This window comes from Neltuma alba, unplaced genomic scaffold (assembly GCF_004799145.2).
Source record: "Neltuma alba isolate B1F8T4 unplaced genomic scaffold, ASM479914v2 tig00007114_pilon, whole genome shotgun sequence".
In the NCBI taxonomy this organism is placed as follows: domain Eukaryota; kingdom Viridiplantae; phylum Streptophyta; class Magnoliopsida; order Fabales; family Fabaceae; genus Neltuma; species Neltuma alba.
The window spans coordinates 18,024-35,377 of NW_021634676.1; the positions used below are offsets into that span (position 1 = coordinate 18,024).

A 17,354-nucleotide genomic window follows, 5' to 3' on the forward strand; every position below is an offset into this window, starting at 1 on the left:
TCACTATGGAAAATGACACCTTCACTATGACATATTGACAAGTTCAGTAAACCAGATTACAATTCAGGTATGGCAGATCACAAGTTCATTATATAGAATTACAAGTTTAGTAAACAAAATCACAACTTAGATATGGCAGATCACAAGTTTATTGTACCGAATGACAACCTCAGTAAACCAGATTACAATTCAGGTATGGCAGATCACAAGTTCATTATACAGAATTACAAGTTCAATAAACAAAATAACAACTTAGGTATGGCAGATCACAAGTTTATTATACCGAATGACAACCTCAGTAAACCAGATTACAATTCAGGTATGGCAGATCACAAGTTCATTATACAGAATTACAAGTTCAATAAACAAAATAACAACTTAGGTATGGCAGATCACAAGTTTATTATACCGAATGACAACCTCAGTAAACCAGATTACAATTCAGGTATGGCAGATCACAAGTTCATTATACAGAATTACAAGTTCAGTAAATCATATCACAACTCACGTATGGCAAATGACAAGTTCATTATACCGAATGACAAGTTCAGTAAACCATATCACAACTCACGTATCGCAGATGACAAGTTCATTATACCGAATGACAAGTTCAATATACAAAATCACAAGTCAGTCTACCTATTGATAAGTTCAATATGGCCAATCACAGCATAAGTATTGCGAATAACAACTTAAGTTTGCCAAATTACAACTTAACAATGACAAAGCTCTATGTCACTATAGCAAATCAGAACTTCAGTATAGGAAATGACAACAATACTATGGCAGATAACAAGTTCAGGTTACGAAATAAAAACTTTAGTTTACCAATTATACCACATACCGGGTCCAAAAACTCTACAATTATCCTCTCTTCTTTCCCTGTCACAGCTTCACTGCCTTTTCCTCCATACATAATTCCCCTAACACTCTTCCTCTCCTTGCTGGCCAATTCTTTTATTTTCTCATCAGTCCAGTATTCAATTGCAGTAGTGGACTCTCGGCCAACAGGCGTGTTTAGGTTAAAATTCTCACCAAAAAAAAGCTGCAAGCCAGCCACATATATACAACATTAACGTTATGCACATCGGTAATCAAATGCAAACACAATGACAAATAAAATAGTCATACCAGAAGTAAGTATATGCAGCCACCAACAGTGCTACTCCCCTGCCCTTCATTGCCCCGCCTGTACCCTTTGACATAGTCTCCCATTTCTTTCCAGAGGTCCTTTATAATATAGGTAGCCCAATCATACTTTCCAAAGTCATCCATTGTGCAGCGCATGACTCTAACCAACTTCTCACTCACTTCTGAGCTTGAATTCGGACATAGAAAAGTACCCAGGGTGTATAGCACAAATAAAAACTCGAATCTGTGATCCTCCTCCCCTGAAACAATGTCGTTTAGTATTTTGCTGAATGACACTTTCCGATATTCATTTCTCAACTCCTGATACGTAGCATCACTCTCATCAACTTTAGTTTTCACCTCCTCCCCACCGTGACGGATTCCTAGCAGTTGCTCAACATCTTCTGCTCCTATTTCCTCTGATTTGCCCCTGATTGTAAATTGATGCGTTGGCGGGTCATATGATCTCAGCATGGTCACAATGAGATCACGGGGTAGTCTCTTTAATCCAACCTTCAACAGCCTCCCGAAGCCCATCCTCTCAACCCTCTCCCTTAAGTCTTCATTATTGTTCACAAAGTGCAGTAATTTTCTTAATCCCTTCAGGGACACCCGGGTTAGAAATGATGGGACATGTTTCTTTTTCTCCTCTTCTCCCTTTTGTGCCCTTCTTTTCTTCACCTCCTCGGTGTACCTCATCTTCTCTTCAGCGGCCAGAGCTTTCCATGCATTTGACGCAGCATCTCTTTTTTGTTTGGCTGTCATGTCAGGGTCAGCTATTGTGGCCATAAACTCACTTCTGAATAACACCCAACCGTTGTGTGCCTTTTTTGATCCAGAGGCTCCTTCTGATGCCATCTTCCTCTTCCTGCAAAATATTCAACATACAATCCTTCACAACCACATTTACTAACTAACTATCACCTCTGTTAACAACCTATTCTGTAACCAACAGCCTTCTTACATCACCACCATTTACTTCTTATTTCGAAACATGAACTTGTAATTTCATATAAGCAAGTTGTTAATTTCTCAAAGTAAACTTGTTAGTCTCAACTACTTCTCATGCTTGTTATTTCTCATCATTAACTTGTCATTTATAATTATCAACTAGTTATTTTACATTATAAAGTTCTCCATTTGTCATAATCGCCTTTCTTATTCCCAACTTCTTATTGTCATTTTTAAACTTGTCATTTCCTATTGTTAACTTGTTAGGAACCCATGGCAACCTTCTTATTCCCAACTGCTCAATAACTTGTTATTCATTATATTCAACTTGTTATTTTCTATTACCAACTTGTCAATTACACATTCTTATTTTGCATTATCAACTTGTCAATCCCCCTACTTCAATTTTGTCATTTTAAACGACACTATCACTTCAACATCTCTTCAGATCAATTAATAGTTAACCAATTCAATTTGCCCTTTACCCATTCAAGTGTCGTCATTTCCCAAACTAATCTTGTCATCCTCCTAACTGATCTTCTAATTCCCTTCCCACCCAAACCCATTCGCCCATCTTCTTCCACAGATAACCATTTTTCGCCAATCAGTCACAGCATATTCAACAGAAAAAACATATATATACGTTCCTGCCCTAAACGCATTCCCTTCCCTCTCGTTAATGTATCACACAGGCAGCAACGAACACAAACAAACTAAAGCTTGAAACTTACCACCAGATTTTGTCGCCAAATGCCGCTGTTAACTTTGATAGCCACACACGACTGTCACGATGCCTCTACCTCCTCCCTTGCCTTTGATGATGTCGATAGATCACTATTCCAGCACGACTCCGTTCTCCTCTCCCACAGCAAATACACTCTTCTCTCACACAATACTCCTATCGCCGCAAAATGGAAACAAACTCTTGCGCACAAATAAACAGAGCACACCGCAAAGAATGGCCGACGGGATATACAAAGGAAGTTACCGCGCGTTTTGGGGGGGAGGAGAGCGCGGAAAGGTTTTTTCTTTTCAAATGAGTGAGGGGCATTTCAGCCATTTTCCTTACATTTCATAATTGCAAATTGGGACCGGGTCCTCTGCAGCAATTTCTCAAATTGGGGGTCCCTGATTGCCATTTTATATATTGGGGGGTCTTTATTTGCAATTTCCCCAATCTTCTTTCTTTATAAAATAATTCATAAAATTATTATGTAGTATTTCTTTTGTGATATTTTTTCACAATATTGTTTTTACATATTTTACGCTATATAATTAAACTTTTTAAATGTTTTTATTTTTATAAGCCCAATTAAAAAAACAATATAATATATAAAAAAATCTATACCCAAAATTACAATTTGTTTTCTAAAAGGAACCCGTCCCCTGAATAGCCTTAAGGGATCATTATTTAGGAAGTGTATATTGATAATTCATAGTTTTAAAGCCCAAAAATTTTATATATATATATATATATATATATCATCTTAAGGAAAAGTTGATCTCTGAACTTACGCAATTTTAATCAGTTTAAAGAAGTTTTTTTTTAACTTAAAAAAAATATTGTCAATTTTCATGAAGAACGCTTGGAGAATGAACTCGACTCATGGATAATTGATGCTGGGTACAACGAATAATTTATAGTTACGGGTCATGGCCGAAGATTAGTTAACATTAAATTTTAAATGTTTTATTATGTCCAGATATCGAGCAGCCCCTTGGGGACATTGCATCTAAATTATGGACAGACCCGATCCCACTTTAGTTTTAGTTGGTTCTTTTATTTTTATTTTTTTTGTTGCCAACATTTCCTTGTCAAGTGAGGAGTTATGATATTGTAAAATCGTCAGATTTTAACACAGGAGCTACATGGTACCATCGCAGCGTCGCCACGCCCGGAAATTAAATTTAAATCCTTCGAAAACCAAAACAGGGAAAAATAATAAATTCTTTAAGCATTGAGAATACAACTGTTAACATGGAAATCAAATCAAGAACTCTTCTATGTTGAAAAATTGTAATTTGGTCATGCGTGACAGATATGCAGCAGCAGAAAATAGTACTAGTATCATATAACGTTGAAAAGATCGATCATTCGAAGCCAGTAAAAAACAGATTTCAAGTGGAGTGGGTGGGTGACCTGACTTTGGGGTTCAAAAGCATGAGTCGGAGCTCCGCCGGGTCGATCTCCGGGGAGTGATTGATGGGCCTGTAATAACCAGTGACGGGATCTGGAACCCATGCAGAGGATGCCTCTGACGAACTCTGATTGGTCGCCGTGGCCGATGTGTCTTCGAGCTTCCCCATTCTGCCGCCGTTCAGGGGGACATGCGATGGAGATGCAGAAACCGCATAGCCTCGCCGATGAAGAGTCGAGCTAAGCGCGTCGGAAACGAGACAGACGATACCCTTCGATTGAGAGAGAGAACGAGCCATTGTAAGAGCTAAGGTGGCAGCGTTCCAATAGCCTCCACTATCCACCACCCTTGCCCCTCGTCTCCCTCTCCCTGTGCAAGTAGGGTTTCCAGGTTTCTGCGGTTATTTATAGGCAATGTGAGGCGGCGGACACGTACCGACCTTAATTTTGGACTATGCCAGGTTTTCTGTGTGTAGTGGGAGCGTCTTTGCGCCCCGCTATAATGGCGCAGTTTTCCTTTACTTTAATTAAATATGAACACTATAATTATCTCAAAATATTACTACTTCCGGTTTAAAATATAAGTTAAATTTTTTTTAAAAGGTTAGTTTTTTTCTAAGATAATATTTAATTTTATCCAAGTATTTAATGAGATTTTTTTAATTTTATCTCCATATATTTTCTCTCCTTTTTAATTCATTTATTACATCTTTTACTTATTCTTTTTATTAATACGGATATATTAGGAAAAAAAATATATGCCTTACACATTTGTTGATTTAAATTGATCTTAATTAGTTTTTTGATAAATATAATAGATAAAGTTTAGGTTATATTTTGAGTCGGAGTGAGTATATTGTTACACTTCATAAGAATAATTTTGTGATTTCTTTTCCTTGGACACGGAAGGCTTATCAATTGTTATCGCTTCAGAAAAACATTTGGTATATCATACTCTTAAATTAATTCGTCAGCTACTGCCGATCCCCTATATATCCTATATCATATAATATCATAATAATCATGATAAGCTGCCACAAATTTTAAGTAATGTAATTTTATTATCAGATTCTGAATAATATATCAAAGAACATAGCTAGTTTATACATTAAAAATCTTGTGAATAAAACTTTTTAATTAAAAGAATAAGATTACCACATAGGGAAGTCGCATGACAATTAATTGCATGACATGTAACTTTAATTTTAATTAATAAAAGTACAACATCCATGGAAATATAAAAAAAAATTGTCGGCATATTAAAATCAATACTATTTGTTATAAATTTTAAATAGCTAATTTACAGATAACAAACAATTATTTAAAATTGATTTAAAACAATAAATATGTTAGAAATATGTTTTGGTGTTCAAATATATCTTTATAACAAATTAGAAGAACGATGAAAAAGAATGTGTAGAGAAAAATGACAAGAAAAAAATAATTACAGATGACATTAAAAAAAGATACATTAAATGTTTGTTAAGACAAATTCAAATTTTAACTTGTCAAATGAATCATACCTTTTACTAAATTTGAAACTTATTATTGAAAATAAAACTGCATGAACAGGAGTTGATAGGGAGTGTGGGGACATGTCACCTCAGAATTAGAGAGACTTGTTGGGATTTCACATTTAGATGTGAATCCAACAGTGAATGAGAGCGAGAACGAATGAGCTGTTTTTGGGGTGGGTGCGGAGGATCCGAAGACAGTTGACGAAAATAATATTATGTGGGGGGACAACAACCGCCGCTGGGAATAATGCGAATATGCAAGTGGCAACATCAGCTTCATGGTTATCCTCTGCCACTGCCCATAGGAATTTGGATTGGATCCCCACTTGTCTCCCATCTTTAATCTTTAGTTATATAAATATATCTATATATCCACCCTCCCAAGCCAGTCTTCATGACGCTCCTTCCTTTCCTCACCCCCACTCTCCTTTTTCCTACTCCTTCCTACATTTCCTCCCATTTCTTTTTTCCCAAATTGATATTCTCGTTATCACACCACTCGGATTTCACGCTCATCACTTCTCTCTCGTCATTCACTTCATTCCTCACCGTTCAAAATTCTAAATAATAGTCCTCTCATTCGTCGTGTGTCTTGTGATGCTTCCTTACCAATGGGCCGGCACTGGTTCATGATCTGGCCCAAATCCCTTTGTCTGGGCCTGATATACGTCAAGGGAACACGAGGATTGGAGATTGAGCTTGAGTGCCGTGTGACCATGTGCCGCTGGTAATGACCATTTTATGGGGAAGCACTAATAGCGTGCTTGGCCCCTTTTCTTTTCCCAGGGGACTTCCTTTCTCTGTTCTTTCTTTCTTTCCCCACAAACTTTTCTCTCCTACCTCAGGTCACATAATCGTGACATTCATTATGCCAGCGCCGATCAACCATATATGCTGCCCAAAACAAAAGCACATTCACTTTAAATTTCATGACATGGCTCTCCATGTATTGTCTTCCTCGGTCCAAATGTTTATCCCACCAGCAGCCAACACTGTGATAGAGCTCTTTCTCTCATCTTCCCCGCATTTAACCATGGCATTGGCTTTTGCACTGCTGGCGCTTTTATACCTTGTGCACAGAAGAAAAGTGGACATTTATTTGATGGACTATTCCTGCTATCGTCCTCCCAGCTCTTATAGGCTATCCCTGTCCATGTTCAGAGAGAGTATGGTTTATGACAAGATGGATCCGGACTCCATCGCGTTTCAGTGCAAGATCCTGGAAAAATCCGGGTACAGTGAGCAAACCTGCATTTCTCCATCTCTTGCTTGCATTCCCAAAACAAAAGCCCTCTCCTCCGCCCTTGAGGAGGCCGAAACAACCATGTTTACGGCCGTTGCGGGGCTGCTTCAGGAAAGCAACATCGAGCCAAAAGCCATAGACATACTAATCACTAACAGCAGCGTCTTCTGCCCTACCCCATCTCTCAGTGCCATGGTGGTTAATGAGTTCAGAATGAGGAGCAACGTCATGAGCTTCAACCTCTCAGGCATGGGATGTAGTGCTGGCCTCGTATCGGTCAGTTTGGCTAACGACTTGTTAAGAGTTCACAGGAATTCCTTGGCCCTCATAGTAAGCATAGAGCCCCTCAGTCTAAATTGGTACAATGGTAAAGTCCCATCCATGTTGCTTACAAATTGCCTCTTCAGAATGGGAGGAGCTGCTGTATTGATGTCGAGCAGGGTCCAAGATAAGCACAGGGCCAAGTATAGGCTAAAGCATGTCGTGAGAACAACCAAAGCACAAAATGATCAGTCTCATGGCTGCATATACATGGACGTGGACCCAGAGAATGAAGTAGGGGTGTCGATATCCAAAAAGGTGATCGATGTGGCTGGGGACGCGCTAAAAACAAATATGGCTTCGCTGGGTCCTTTGGCTTTCCCGTACAGGGAGCAGTTCATGTATCTGTTTTCCTTGATTTGCAATAAACTGAGGATAACAAGAGGAACAGGCATCTACACACCAAATTTCAACAAGGCTTTTGAGCATTTCTGCATACATGCAGGGGGCAGGGCTGTGATCGAAGCCGTTAGGAGAAACTTGAGGCTGAGGCAACAGGACGTGGAAGCATCATCCATGACTCTGTACAGGTTTGGGAACACTTCATCATCCTCGATTTGGTACGAGCTGTGTTATATTGAAGCGAAGGGGAGAATGAAAGGTGGGGACAGAGTGTGGCAAATTGCCTTTGGCAGCGGCTTTAAGTGTAATAGCGCAGTGTGGCAGTGCTTGCGCGATGTGAAGCCAAACACGGCCACTGCGTGGAAGGATTCTATCCACTCTTACCCACCACAAGTACCTCACTCAACATTTGACTAGCTTTACCCTCCTCAATTGGTGCATCAGCCGGTTTATGTACTTTCTTCTTTCGTTCTTTTAGGCCACCAAAATTATCATTATTTTCCAAATAAAAAGAAAATTTGATTTCGAATACATACAGAAGAAGCTCGGCCAGTTCAGTAACAAGAAAAATAATAAATAGATGTCAAAATATCATTCGCAGCTCTTCCTACTCTCTTCATTGCATTGAGATGTATGGCTGATGTACATTGGTCAAATAATTGCCGCTGAAAAGTTTGCTATCATATGCAATTCTATGTTACTGGAAAATGCAAGCCTTTTTTTATCTCCCGTTGTTGGTTCATCAATGCCCCCATCATATATGATCTACGTTAAACACCTCACAACCCTTGCAAAATTGGAATTCCAATTTCCCCACTAAAAGTGAGTCGTCATAGTTTATTACTGTTTGTTGTCTTTTAATCAATAAGAGAACGCTTAGACTCTCTGTCTTTTTTTTAAAAATATAAATGATCGCAGTTATAGAAGGCTTTGTTAATCGCATTTTTGTAGTACATGATAACCATGTATCTTTAACAAAAAGCGATAATAAAATAATTTTTCCCAAACTTTATTACGGTGTGTTTGGATGAAACCAAACCGTGGTTTAGAAAAGTGATTCTGGAGAATCGATTCTGGGAAGAATAGATTCTGGAAAGAATAGATTTTATGAAAAAGTGATTTTGAGAAATGAGAGTGTTTGGATAGTTGTTATCAGAAGCACTTTTTATATATACAAATTACTAAAAAAAAGACATAAGTTAATATGATAATTACAGAAAAAATAGATTTTATGATATATTTTAATTTGAAGGAATAAAATTGTTAATAATATATTTTTTATTAACATAATTAATAATACATAAGATAATATAATTAATAAATAATTAATATGTATATATATTTATAAAATATAAGATTAAATATGTTTATAAAAAAAATAACAAGATACATATCCTATAAGCTCTCACACTCTCCCTTTTTTCTCCAAAAGCAAAATTTTTTTGCTTTTTCCAAAACCATAATTTTGGTTTTTGGGTTGGTATTTAGGTGATTTATTCTCCAAACCATGATTTGGGATGTCACCCAAACAAAGTCTAAAAATGATTATACTCCTCCGGTCCTAATTATAAGACCCAATTGATTTATTTGAGGAGATTAAAGAAGTAAGTTAAGTTGGTTATTTATAATAAATAAGTGTTGTCATTCCTAAAATATCCTTGCTAATTAAGTATATTGGCTAAAACTATCATTATTAGAAGGATTATCTTGGAAAAAAATGCATAAATATAAGAAACAAAATGGATTGGGTCTTATAATTAGGACCATATAAAAAGTCAAATTGAGTCTTATAATAAGGACCGGAAGAGTATATTAGATTTTTTTTACCAGCAATGATGATTATACATTAGATGGACCATCGTATAAATTGGACAAATAAATTACTATTGTAACATTCCTATCTGTATGCATTTTCAGTGGACGGGCCAGTCCCCCATTTTGAAGCGAGGATCAGCCCAAACCGTGGCTCCATCGTCCGGCCCTCATTCTTCCACTTTCCACACACCTTCATACCAAGTCACATTGAAATCTGCTTCCTTCCTCTCTCCCACTCTTCCGATGCTGTTTTCCACCCATATTATTTATGTTCACATCCCCACAGCACTTGCTCAGCAACTTCATCCCCCCCCCCCCCCCCGGGGTACAATCATCTTTTCCCTATTTTGAATGCTCTCTACAAGATCTGACATCTACATAAAGAAAAGCACCTAGTTGAAGGCCCCATATCACCGACGCCACGAAACAGCACTCGCGTCCGATCTGTATCAGAAGCCTCGCACCCCAATATGATAGAAGAAAGACAAGGTGGTGCGCCCCATGGTATCCTTCTAGCACTGGTGGTGGCCATTGTTGTCATTGTCCCTTTCCTTCTTGGCGATCAAGGCGAGGCCATCACTGAAGCCATCTCCGAGCTCCTCAGCCCCCTGGGCCTCCTCCTCCTCCCCATTATCCTCCTCCTCACCATTCAGTTCCTCTCCTCCGATCGCGGCTCTTTCATCTCCTCCCTTTTCTCCACCGGCGAACCCGATTCCATCCACCGAGTCAGCGGATCACCCGTCGGCGTCGCCCTCTTCCTCCTCCTCATCCTTTTCCTCCTGTACAACCGCGTTTCGATCTTCGGCGGCGACGATGATTCCGGCGACTGAAGATCGCTCACGGATCTGGGTTACTAGGTCCCACGGCTGAACTCTGTACTTTCCTTTATTTATTTATTTTTTAAAGTTACACGTTCTTGTATTGCTGTCTGTACCCCATTTTTTGGTTCCCACGTATGAATCACTTCGTTGACAAAAACACGAGAGAGCAAGTTCATTTTGTAATTTACGGGCAGATTGATGACCAACTAGGGAGAAGGAGCGTAGTCACGAGGCCATTGCGGTAATTACTTTGGGGAAGCGTGAATCGCATTGCTTTTTCATTTTAATATATTTTTTTGGGGATGCGGGTGGGTGCGTGGGGATTTGAGAAGTACTCCTCCGGTCCTTATTATAAGACCTCATTTGACTTTTTATTTGGTCATAATTATAAGATCCCAATCCATTTTGTCTCTTATATTTATGCATTTTTTTCCAAGATAATCCTTCTAATAATGATAGTTTTAGCCAATATACTTAATTAGCAAAGATATTTTAGGAATGACAACACTTATTTATTATAAATAACCAACTTAACTTACTTCCTTAATCTCCTCAAATAAGTCAATTGGGTCTTATAATTAGGACCGGAGGAGTATTTAATATTAGACAAAAATACTTTTAAAAATATTTTATTGTAAATGGGGGTTAAACTCTTACACATTAAAATTACTTTTAAAATCGGTGTAGTTTCTATTTTAATCTCAAATTCCCATAATTAAATGGCTCAAGTGACTTGCCACTTGAGAATGAGTATGTGATCACGACTGAATAGAACTGTTTTACAACGTAAGATCTTAATCATTTAAATTTAATATAAATAGTTAAAATTTAAATTTTTAAATTTTTACTTTTTTAAAAAGGTATTTTAATATTAAATAATTTAAAATAAATGTAATTGTTTAACTGTTAGTTCCTTTAAGATAATTTTTTATTTGTTAAAAATTTTAATTTTAAACTATTAAAACTATATATAGATGATATATGTTTTACCACGATAAATAAGATTTGTCACTAAAATAAGCACCAAGACTGATTTTGAATAATAACAGCATAGCCACCGTGTAGGCAGTAGAGATAGAGGACGGTGGTAGCGATAGCCCCTTCTCCGTCGGTGAAACGTCATAAAATATTTTCGTACTCTTTCAATAATAAAAAATATATAAGATATCTTAATACTCCTTCGGTCCTTAATATAAGATCTATTTAACTAATTTGATTAGATTAAGGAAGTTAGATAAGTTAGTTAATTATAACAAAAGTGACACATTTTTTCTAAAACACCATAATCATCTTTCTTAATACCATATCTTCCTCTTTTACTTGATTATGGTTGAGAGAATATCTATAGGGGTAATTTAGAGAAAATTGATAAATATGAAAAATGGATCTTATATTTAGAACAAAAACCAACTCAAGAATTGGGTCCTATATTAAGGACCGGAGGAGTACTATTTTTTAAAGGAGTAACTAATGATTTTCTTAAAAAATGTATTCCTAGAGAATATTTAAAATTTGATGAAAACTTCATATTTAAATGCGATCACGTTATCCTTGTGACATGAAAAAGGGGATAGTTTTTAAAGTTGTTGGCAGTCTTTCATTTGGCTGAAAATTAATTAAAATGTTCTGTAATTTTAACGCTGGCAAAAAAAAAAAGGTTCTATAGTTTTAAATAAAAGAGTGAAAATATGGAAAACAGTATTTTTTTTTTTGAGCAAAAATATGGAAAACAGTATTAGTATTTACTTTTCAAAAGATAATCGAAAAAGAAAGGGGAGAAGAGAAGGAAAGAAGGGATGGCGAGAGCAAACCGCGGTTGGTGGGACTCGCTAATTTCCCCGTGCTTTAATTTTGATCAGGGATGGTAGGTAGACTTTTTTTTTTTTTTTTTTTTTACCTTTCTCCCCCCCCTCCTTCCAGGGACAGTTGAGACTTAAAACTTAATTGGGATGTGTGAGAGAGAGAGTGAGAAAGAGAGAGATGAATGGGCGTCACGTGGGAGGGAGACGCGCGAGACATGAGCAAGTGACACTGCTTAGATCCACAAACGACGCTGCTTTCTCCATCTAATCGGCTGCCCCCTTCCTTTCACTACCCTTATTTCTCTATCTCTCAATTAATTCCACTTGTTCGTATTAAAAGTCTTATCTAGTTTTTCCTTATAATAATATATATAATTTTAAAAAATAAAATATAAATTATCTACATCAATATATATGTACTCCACCAATTTTTAATATAGGACCTATTTAACTAATTTGATTAGATTAAAAAAATTAGGTAATTTAGTTAATTATAAGAAATATGACATATTTTTTTCTAAAACATCATAATCATCTTTCTTAATATCCTCCCTCATTTACTTGATTATGGTTGAGAGAGTATTCATTGAGGTAATTTAGAAAAAATTGATAAATATGAAAAATAAATATTATATTTAAGATCAAAATTAATTTACTAATTATGTCCCATATTAATAATCGAAGGAGTATATAATAATCTCCATTCATCTTTAAAATGCGCTGCACCATCATAATAGTAATTGCACTAGCATTCTCAGCTTGTTTGGGCATGCAGATGGCGATGGATTGGTTTAATTAGTTCCTCTCTGCTCCCTTTAGCGTCTTTTTGTATTAAAATTACATATAGACGCGTTTTATGTAAATTAATATAAAATTTTTTTCACATACTTACCTCATATTATGTAAATTACAATTGAAAAGCTGTTTATAATTTATTTTTTTTAATTTTCATGCATTTTCTCAGCTACTTCTCATTTAAGGGAATATTTGGATAGAATCAAAATCATGATTTTAAAAATACTTTTACAATATGCGAAATAAATATGTGAAAGAATTTATTTCATTTTATTAAAAATATACTTTTAAAAAGCACTTTTCATACTTTCCAAACACCCCATAAGCTGTGGAATCAAATCTAAGCAATTTTTATATTCAGTCTTACTGCGACGTGATTTTATCTTGTTTACCTTTCGAATAAAAACCTAAGCTCCCATGATTTAACCTTCTAAACTTGGCGGTGGGCAAGGTTTCATGCAGATACAAACTCTTCCGAAAAACAAGAAAAAGCATATTAAACCACCAAATGCTGCGAAGAACTTAGCGTGGCGCTGTCCCTGTCTCCCTGTTCACATAACGAGCTGTGGTTGCAGATGCTGCATCTGCCATTGCAGAAGCAACTTTTTTACTGTTATAATGCCCGTCTTTATTTGAGCTTACTTTGCGCACGAGTCAGTCCAAGTCTCTGAAGCTTCAGGTTATGGCTGTGTACCTGATTTTGGCGTGGCGGCAACTACGGCTTTGACTTTCAAATGCTTCATGTACATTTTTGCATGTGGTGGATAAGCTCTTTCTGGAGCTGCTTGTCGGCAACTAATTAATACTACCTCCGGTCTTCATTATAAGATCCCGTTTGACTTTTTGTTTGGTTCTAATTATAAGATTCCAATCCATTTTGTCTCTCATATTTATGCATTTTTTTTCAAGATAATCCTTCTAATAATGATAGTTCTAGCCAATATACTTAATTAGCAAGGATATTTAGGAATGACAATACTTATTTATTACAAATAACTAACTTAACTTATTTTTTTAATCTCCTCAAATAAGTCAACTGGGTCTTATAATTAGGACCGGAGGTAGTAGTACGCCATCTGTTTCATTATTGTATGGGCTTGCAGGCACTCCATGAGTGATCCCGTGCCATCATTTTTTTCATCACTATGAGAAATTTACTTCACACACACACACACACACGCTCAGTGATCACACGCTTTGGATTGATTCTTCTAAACAGGGAATTAATATTCAATGTTGAGAACGACCATCAGCCTGAACGTAAAGCCAACAACATCTTCTTCTCCTACCAAAGCTTCACACGATAATTAACAAATTGAAGGGGCACGTATCGCCAATTTAGACTCGAATACATTGGCTGGGAAATAAACTAGCGGCGTCACCGTCCCACTAACCAGGCTTCTATCAGAGAGGCAACAAAATTTAACCAAAAACCAAGTAAAAGCGTGAAGGATAATCTAGTCAAACGCAGACAGAAAATATGCCACATTCGGTTCTTAATGTAAGATCACGTTTGACTTTTATTTTAATTTTAAATATAAAACCCCAATTCGTTTTGTCTTTTATATTTATTTATTTTTTTTCAAAAATAATTTTTTTAACAATAGTAGTTATAGCCAATAATACACTTAATTAGTAAGAATATTTTAAGAATGACAATACTTTTCTATTACAAATAATTTAATTTATTTTTTTAATCTTTTAAAATTAATTAATTAGCTCTTTTATCTAGGATTAGAGCCTGGAGGTAGTATTAACTCCCAGCCCCAACCTTGTTTCTATGCAAACACAGACACACAGTGCTGAAGAGATAGAAGGTCCTGCTTTTTTTAACCCAAAAAATCCATATGATATATCCATCTGGCCCGCGTATCTTATACTGATTAGATAATAAATATACAAAATCATATAATTAAATACATAAGCTGCAATTTCTTTTTTTTTTTCCCTTCAAAAGAAAAAAGCTTTTTCCCCGTTAACTCCCCCCCCGGGGTAACATTGAAACCTTCTTCAGCCCAGAGGTTGCGTCTGCGGAAAATCCTTGGTCCAGTAGCCCAGCCCATGAAAATGATGGGCCCAAAAATAAAATGTGAGAGATCCAAGTTAAAAACTCGCAGGACTTGTAAGGGCATTTAGGAAAAAGAGAGATCCATAAGCGTAATTTTCTGTTCAAGCACCTCCTCCTCCTCCTCCTCGGCCAAACCCTTGCTTATAAGTTCTCTTGGTCTATCTCTTAGCAAACCCTCCTAGCTCCCTCGTCGCTCCCTGTTTCTCAGTTTCTCTTACTCATACTTTCAAACTGTTCGGAGCTATCCAAGAGTAACTCAGCGAAGATGTTGGTTTACCAGGACCTCCTCACTGGTATTTTTCTTGCATAAAGTTCTCCTAATTTTTATAAATTATCTTCGTCCTATGGTTTTCTTTATTGATCTCGTGATTAGTTTTTTCTCTCTCTTTCGCATATGCTGTTACTTGTTCTCCTTTCTATTACTAGATTCTATATGTGACTTTCGGTTTATATTTGGACGAGGTTGCTTTTATTTTCTGAATTTTTGGTTTTTGTTTTTATCATGTGAGATGCTGTGTTTCTACTAACTTCGTTTGGATTTATTCGGAACGCCGGTCAACGCAAGATCGTCTCCATCTATTGAACTTCTTTTGATATTTGAACCTGTCCTTTTTAATTGATAATCGACATACATGTTTTGCGGTGATCTGATCCTTAGATTATGTTCTGGATAATGGTTGTTTTGCATGGCGAAAATTTGAGTTTTCATGTGCTGTATCCTGTGGAAACTGTTGGTGCTAGTCCAATTTTCCATCTTATTGTTAATATTAATGTATGTTCTAATCTGCGCGTTCGCCTGCGCGCAAGCCACAATGGTGATTCAATACTTGATGCATGAATTCACATAGACCATCATCTTTGTTGGCGAATTATATGGGACTGTTCTTGTTCTTCTGGCTCTCTCTCGATAAATTCTCTTATCATAAGTTCTGATACATCGTTATCAGCCTTTTTTTTTTTTTTTTGGGTATGCAATGGTTCTGCTGCATGCGAAAACAACCATACTAATTATTATTCCGCTGCGTAGGCGATGAGCTTCTCTCGGACTCCTTCCCATACAAGGAAATTGAGAATGGAATGTTGTGGGAAGTTGATGGAAAGGTTAGTTGAATTTTGCCCCCCTTTTTGTTTCTATGTTAATGTGTAGGCGATATATTATTTCGTTTTTAATTTTGCTCAAAGTTTGGGTTGTTTACTGCATGCTAAACACAATCTTTTTGGCTTGCAGTGGGTCGTTAAAGGAGCAGTTGATGTAGACATTGGCGCAAACCCTTCAGCTGAAGGTGGAGAAGATGAGGGTGTTGATGACCAAGCTGTTAAGGTTGTTGATATTGTTGACACGTTTAGACTTCAGGTTTGGACACCTGAACTTTCCTCCTAAACTTTCTAGTCTTGGGTGACTTGCTTGGTGTTGTTTAGAGGATAAGAATTTTTTTACTTCATTTTTTTCAGGAGCAACCTGCTTTTGACAAGAAGCAATTCCTTGTCTTCATGAAGAGGTACATCAAGTTGTTGACACCAAAACTCGAGGGAGAGAAGCAAGAGCTGTTTAAAAAACATATCGAGGGAGCAACCAAATTCCTGCTCTCCAAGCTCAGTGACCTTCAGTTGTAAGTGCTCTGTAATCTGTCAGCAGCTTTTGGTGAACCATCATAGTTAAGTTACTGATGTTGATTTTTTTTTTTGGCAGCTTTGTTGGGGAGAGCATGCATGATGATGGTAGCTTGGTCTTCGCCTACTACAAGGATGGTGCTACTGACCCAACGTTTCTTTACTTTGCTTATGCCTTGAAGGAGGTGAAGTGCTAAGCGTCATGCTATCTATAAAGCTGGAAGTTCTAGCTGTAGTTCTAGCCTTTATCTTTTTTGTCCCCTTTCTGGTTTTGGTTTCACATTCTGCATTAAGTGATTTGAGACTATGGGCTTTGCTGTTGTGGTGTTACTATGATTGAGCTATCTACAGTTATATATGCTAGGGAGTTTTTGATTTTTTTTTTTTGACCAAGAAGGGAGTTTTTGATTATTGATAGGCGTCCGTCAAATGATTAATAATATTATCTTGGCTTCTTCTTGTTTGAGGCTCTTTTTTTTTTTTTTTGGGGGGGGGGTGTTTTAGACACTGTAATGCCTGAATTTACCCTTATTCTCTAATCGACGGGCTTTATGGGAAGGTATGCTTTTTAGCGCGGGATATTGATTGAGATCTTAGTTTTACACGCTGGAATAACATCAGACCATTCCCAAATTATCTGGGGAAGTATGCGGTACCGGTCCAAGCCACAGAACCAGTCATTAACAAAGGAACAAGAAACAAAGTACAAAACGAAGAAAAATTAACAAAGAACCAGCAACTGCACAGTTACTATATTGGATGGTTATTTACACAATGCAGCAGCATGCACAACTTGAAAT

The 17,354-nt window shown here is 36.8% G+C and overlaps 4 protein-coding genes across 4 annotated transcripts; 3 read left to right on the plus strand and 1 right to left on the minus strand.

Moving 5' to 3' along the window:
- Positions 1 to 4,014: 4,014 nt before the first annotated feature.
- LOC114751801 (late embryogenesis abundant protein Lea5-like) lies at positions 4,015 to 4,580 on the minus strand. Its single transcript, XM_028940473.1, has one exon. The coding sequence runs from the start codon at positions 4,516 to 4,518 to the stop codon at positions 4,201 to 4,203; it is 318 nt and encodes a 105-aa protein (XP_028796306.1). The 5' UTR covers positions 4,519 to 4,580; the 3' UTR covers positions 4,015 to 4,200.
- A 2,090-nt stretch (positions 4,581 to 6,670) lies between these two features.
- Positions 6,671 to 8,097, plus strand: LOC114751803 (probable 3-ketoacyl-CoA synthase 21). Its single transcript, XM_028940475.1, has one exon. The coding sequence runs from the start codon at positions 6,671 to 6,673 to the stop codon at positions 8,057 to 8,059; it is 1,389 nt and encodes a 462-aa protein (XP_028796308.1). The 3' UTR covers positions 8,060 to 8,097.
- A 1,685-nt stretch (positions 8,098 to 9,782) lies between these two features.
- Positions 9,783 to 10,497, plus strand: LOC114751800 (uncharacterized). The gene has a single exon (XM_028940472.1). It carries the CDS (start codon positions 9,928 to 9,930, stop codon positions 10,285 to 10,287), a length of 360 nt encoding a protein of 119 aa, XP_028796305.1. The 5' UTR covers positions 9,783 to 9,927; the 3' UTR covers positions 10,288 to 10,497.
- Positions 10,498 to 15,112: 4,615 nt separating this feature from the next.
- LOC114751799 (translationally-controlled tumor protein homolog) lies at positions 15,113 to 16,931 on the plus strand. Its single transcript, XM_028940471.1, has 5 exons — positions 15,113 to 15,236; positions 15,971 to 16,044; positions 16,172 to 16,297; positions 16,396 to 16,553; positions 16,634 to 16,931. Exons 1-5 carry the CDS (start codon positions 15,209 to 15,211, stop codon positions 16,749 to 16,751), a joined length of 504 nt encoding a protein of 167 aa, XP_028796304.1. The 5' UTR covers positions 15,113 to 15,208; the 3' UTR covers positions 16,752 to 16,931.
- The last annotated feature ends 423 nt before the right edge of the window (positions 16,932 to 17,354 follow it).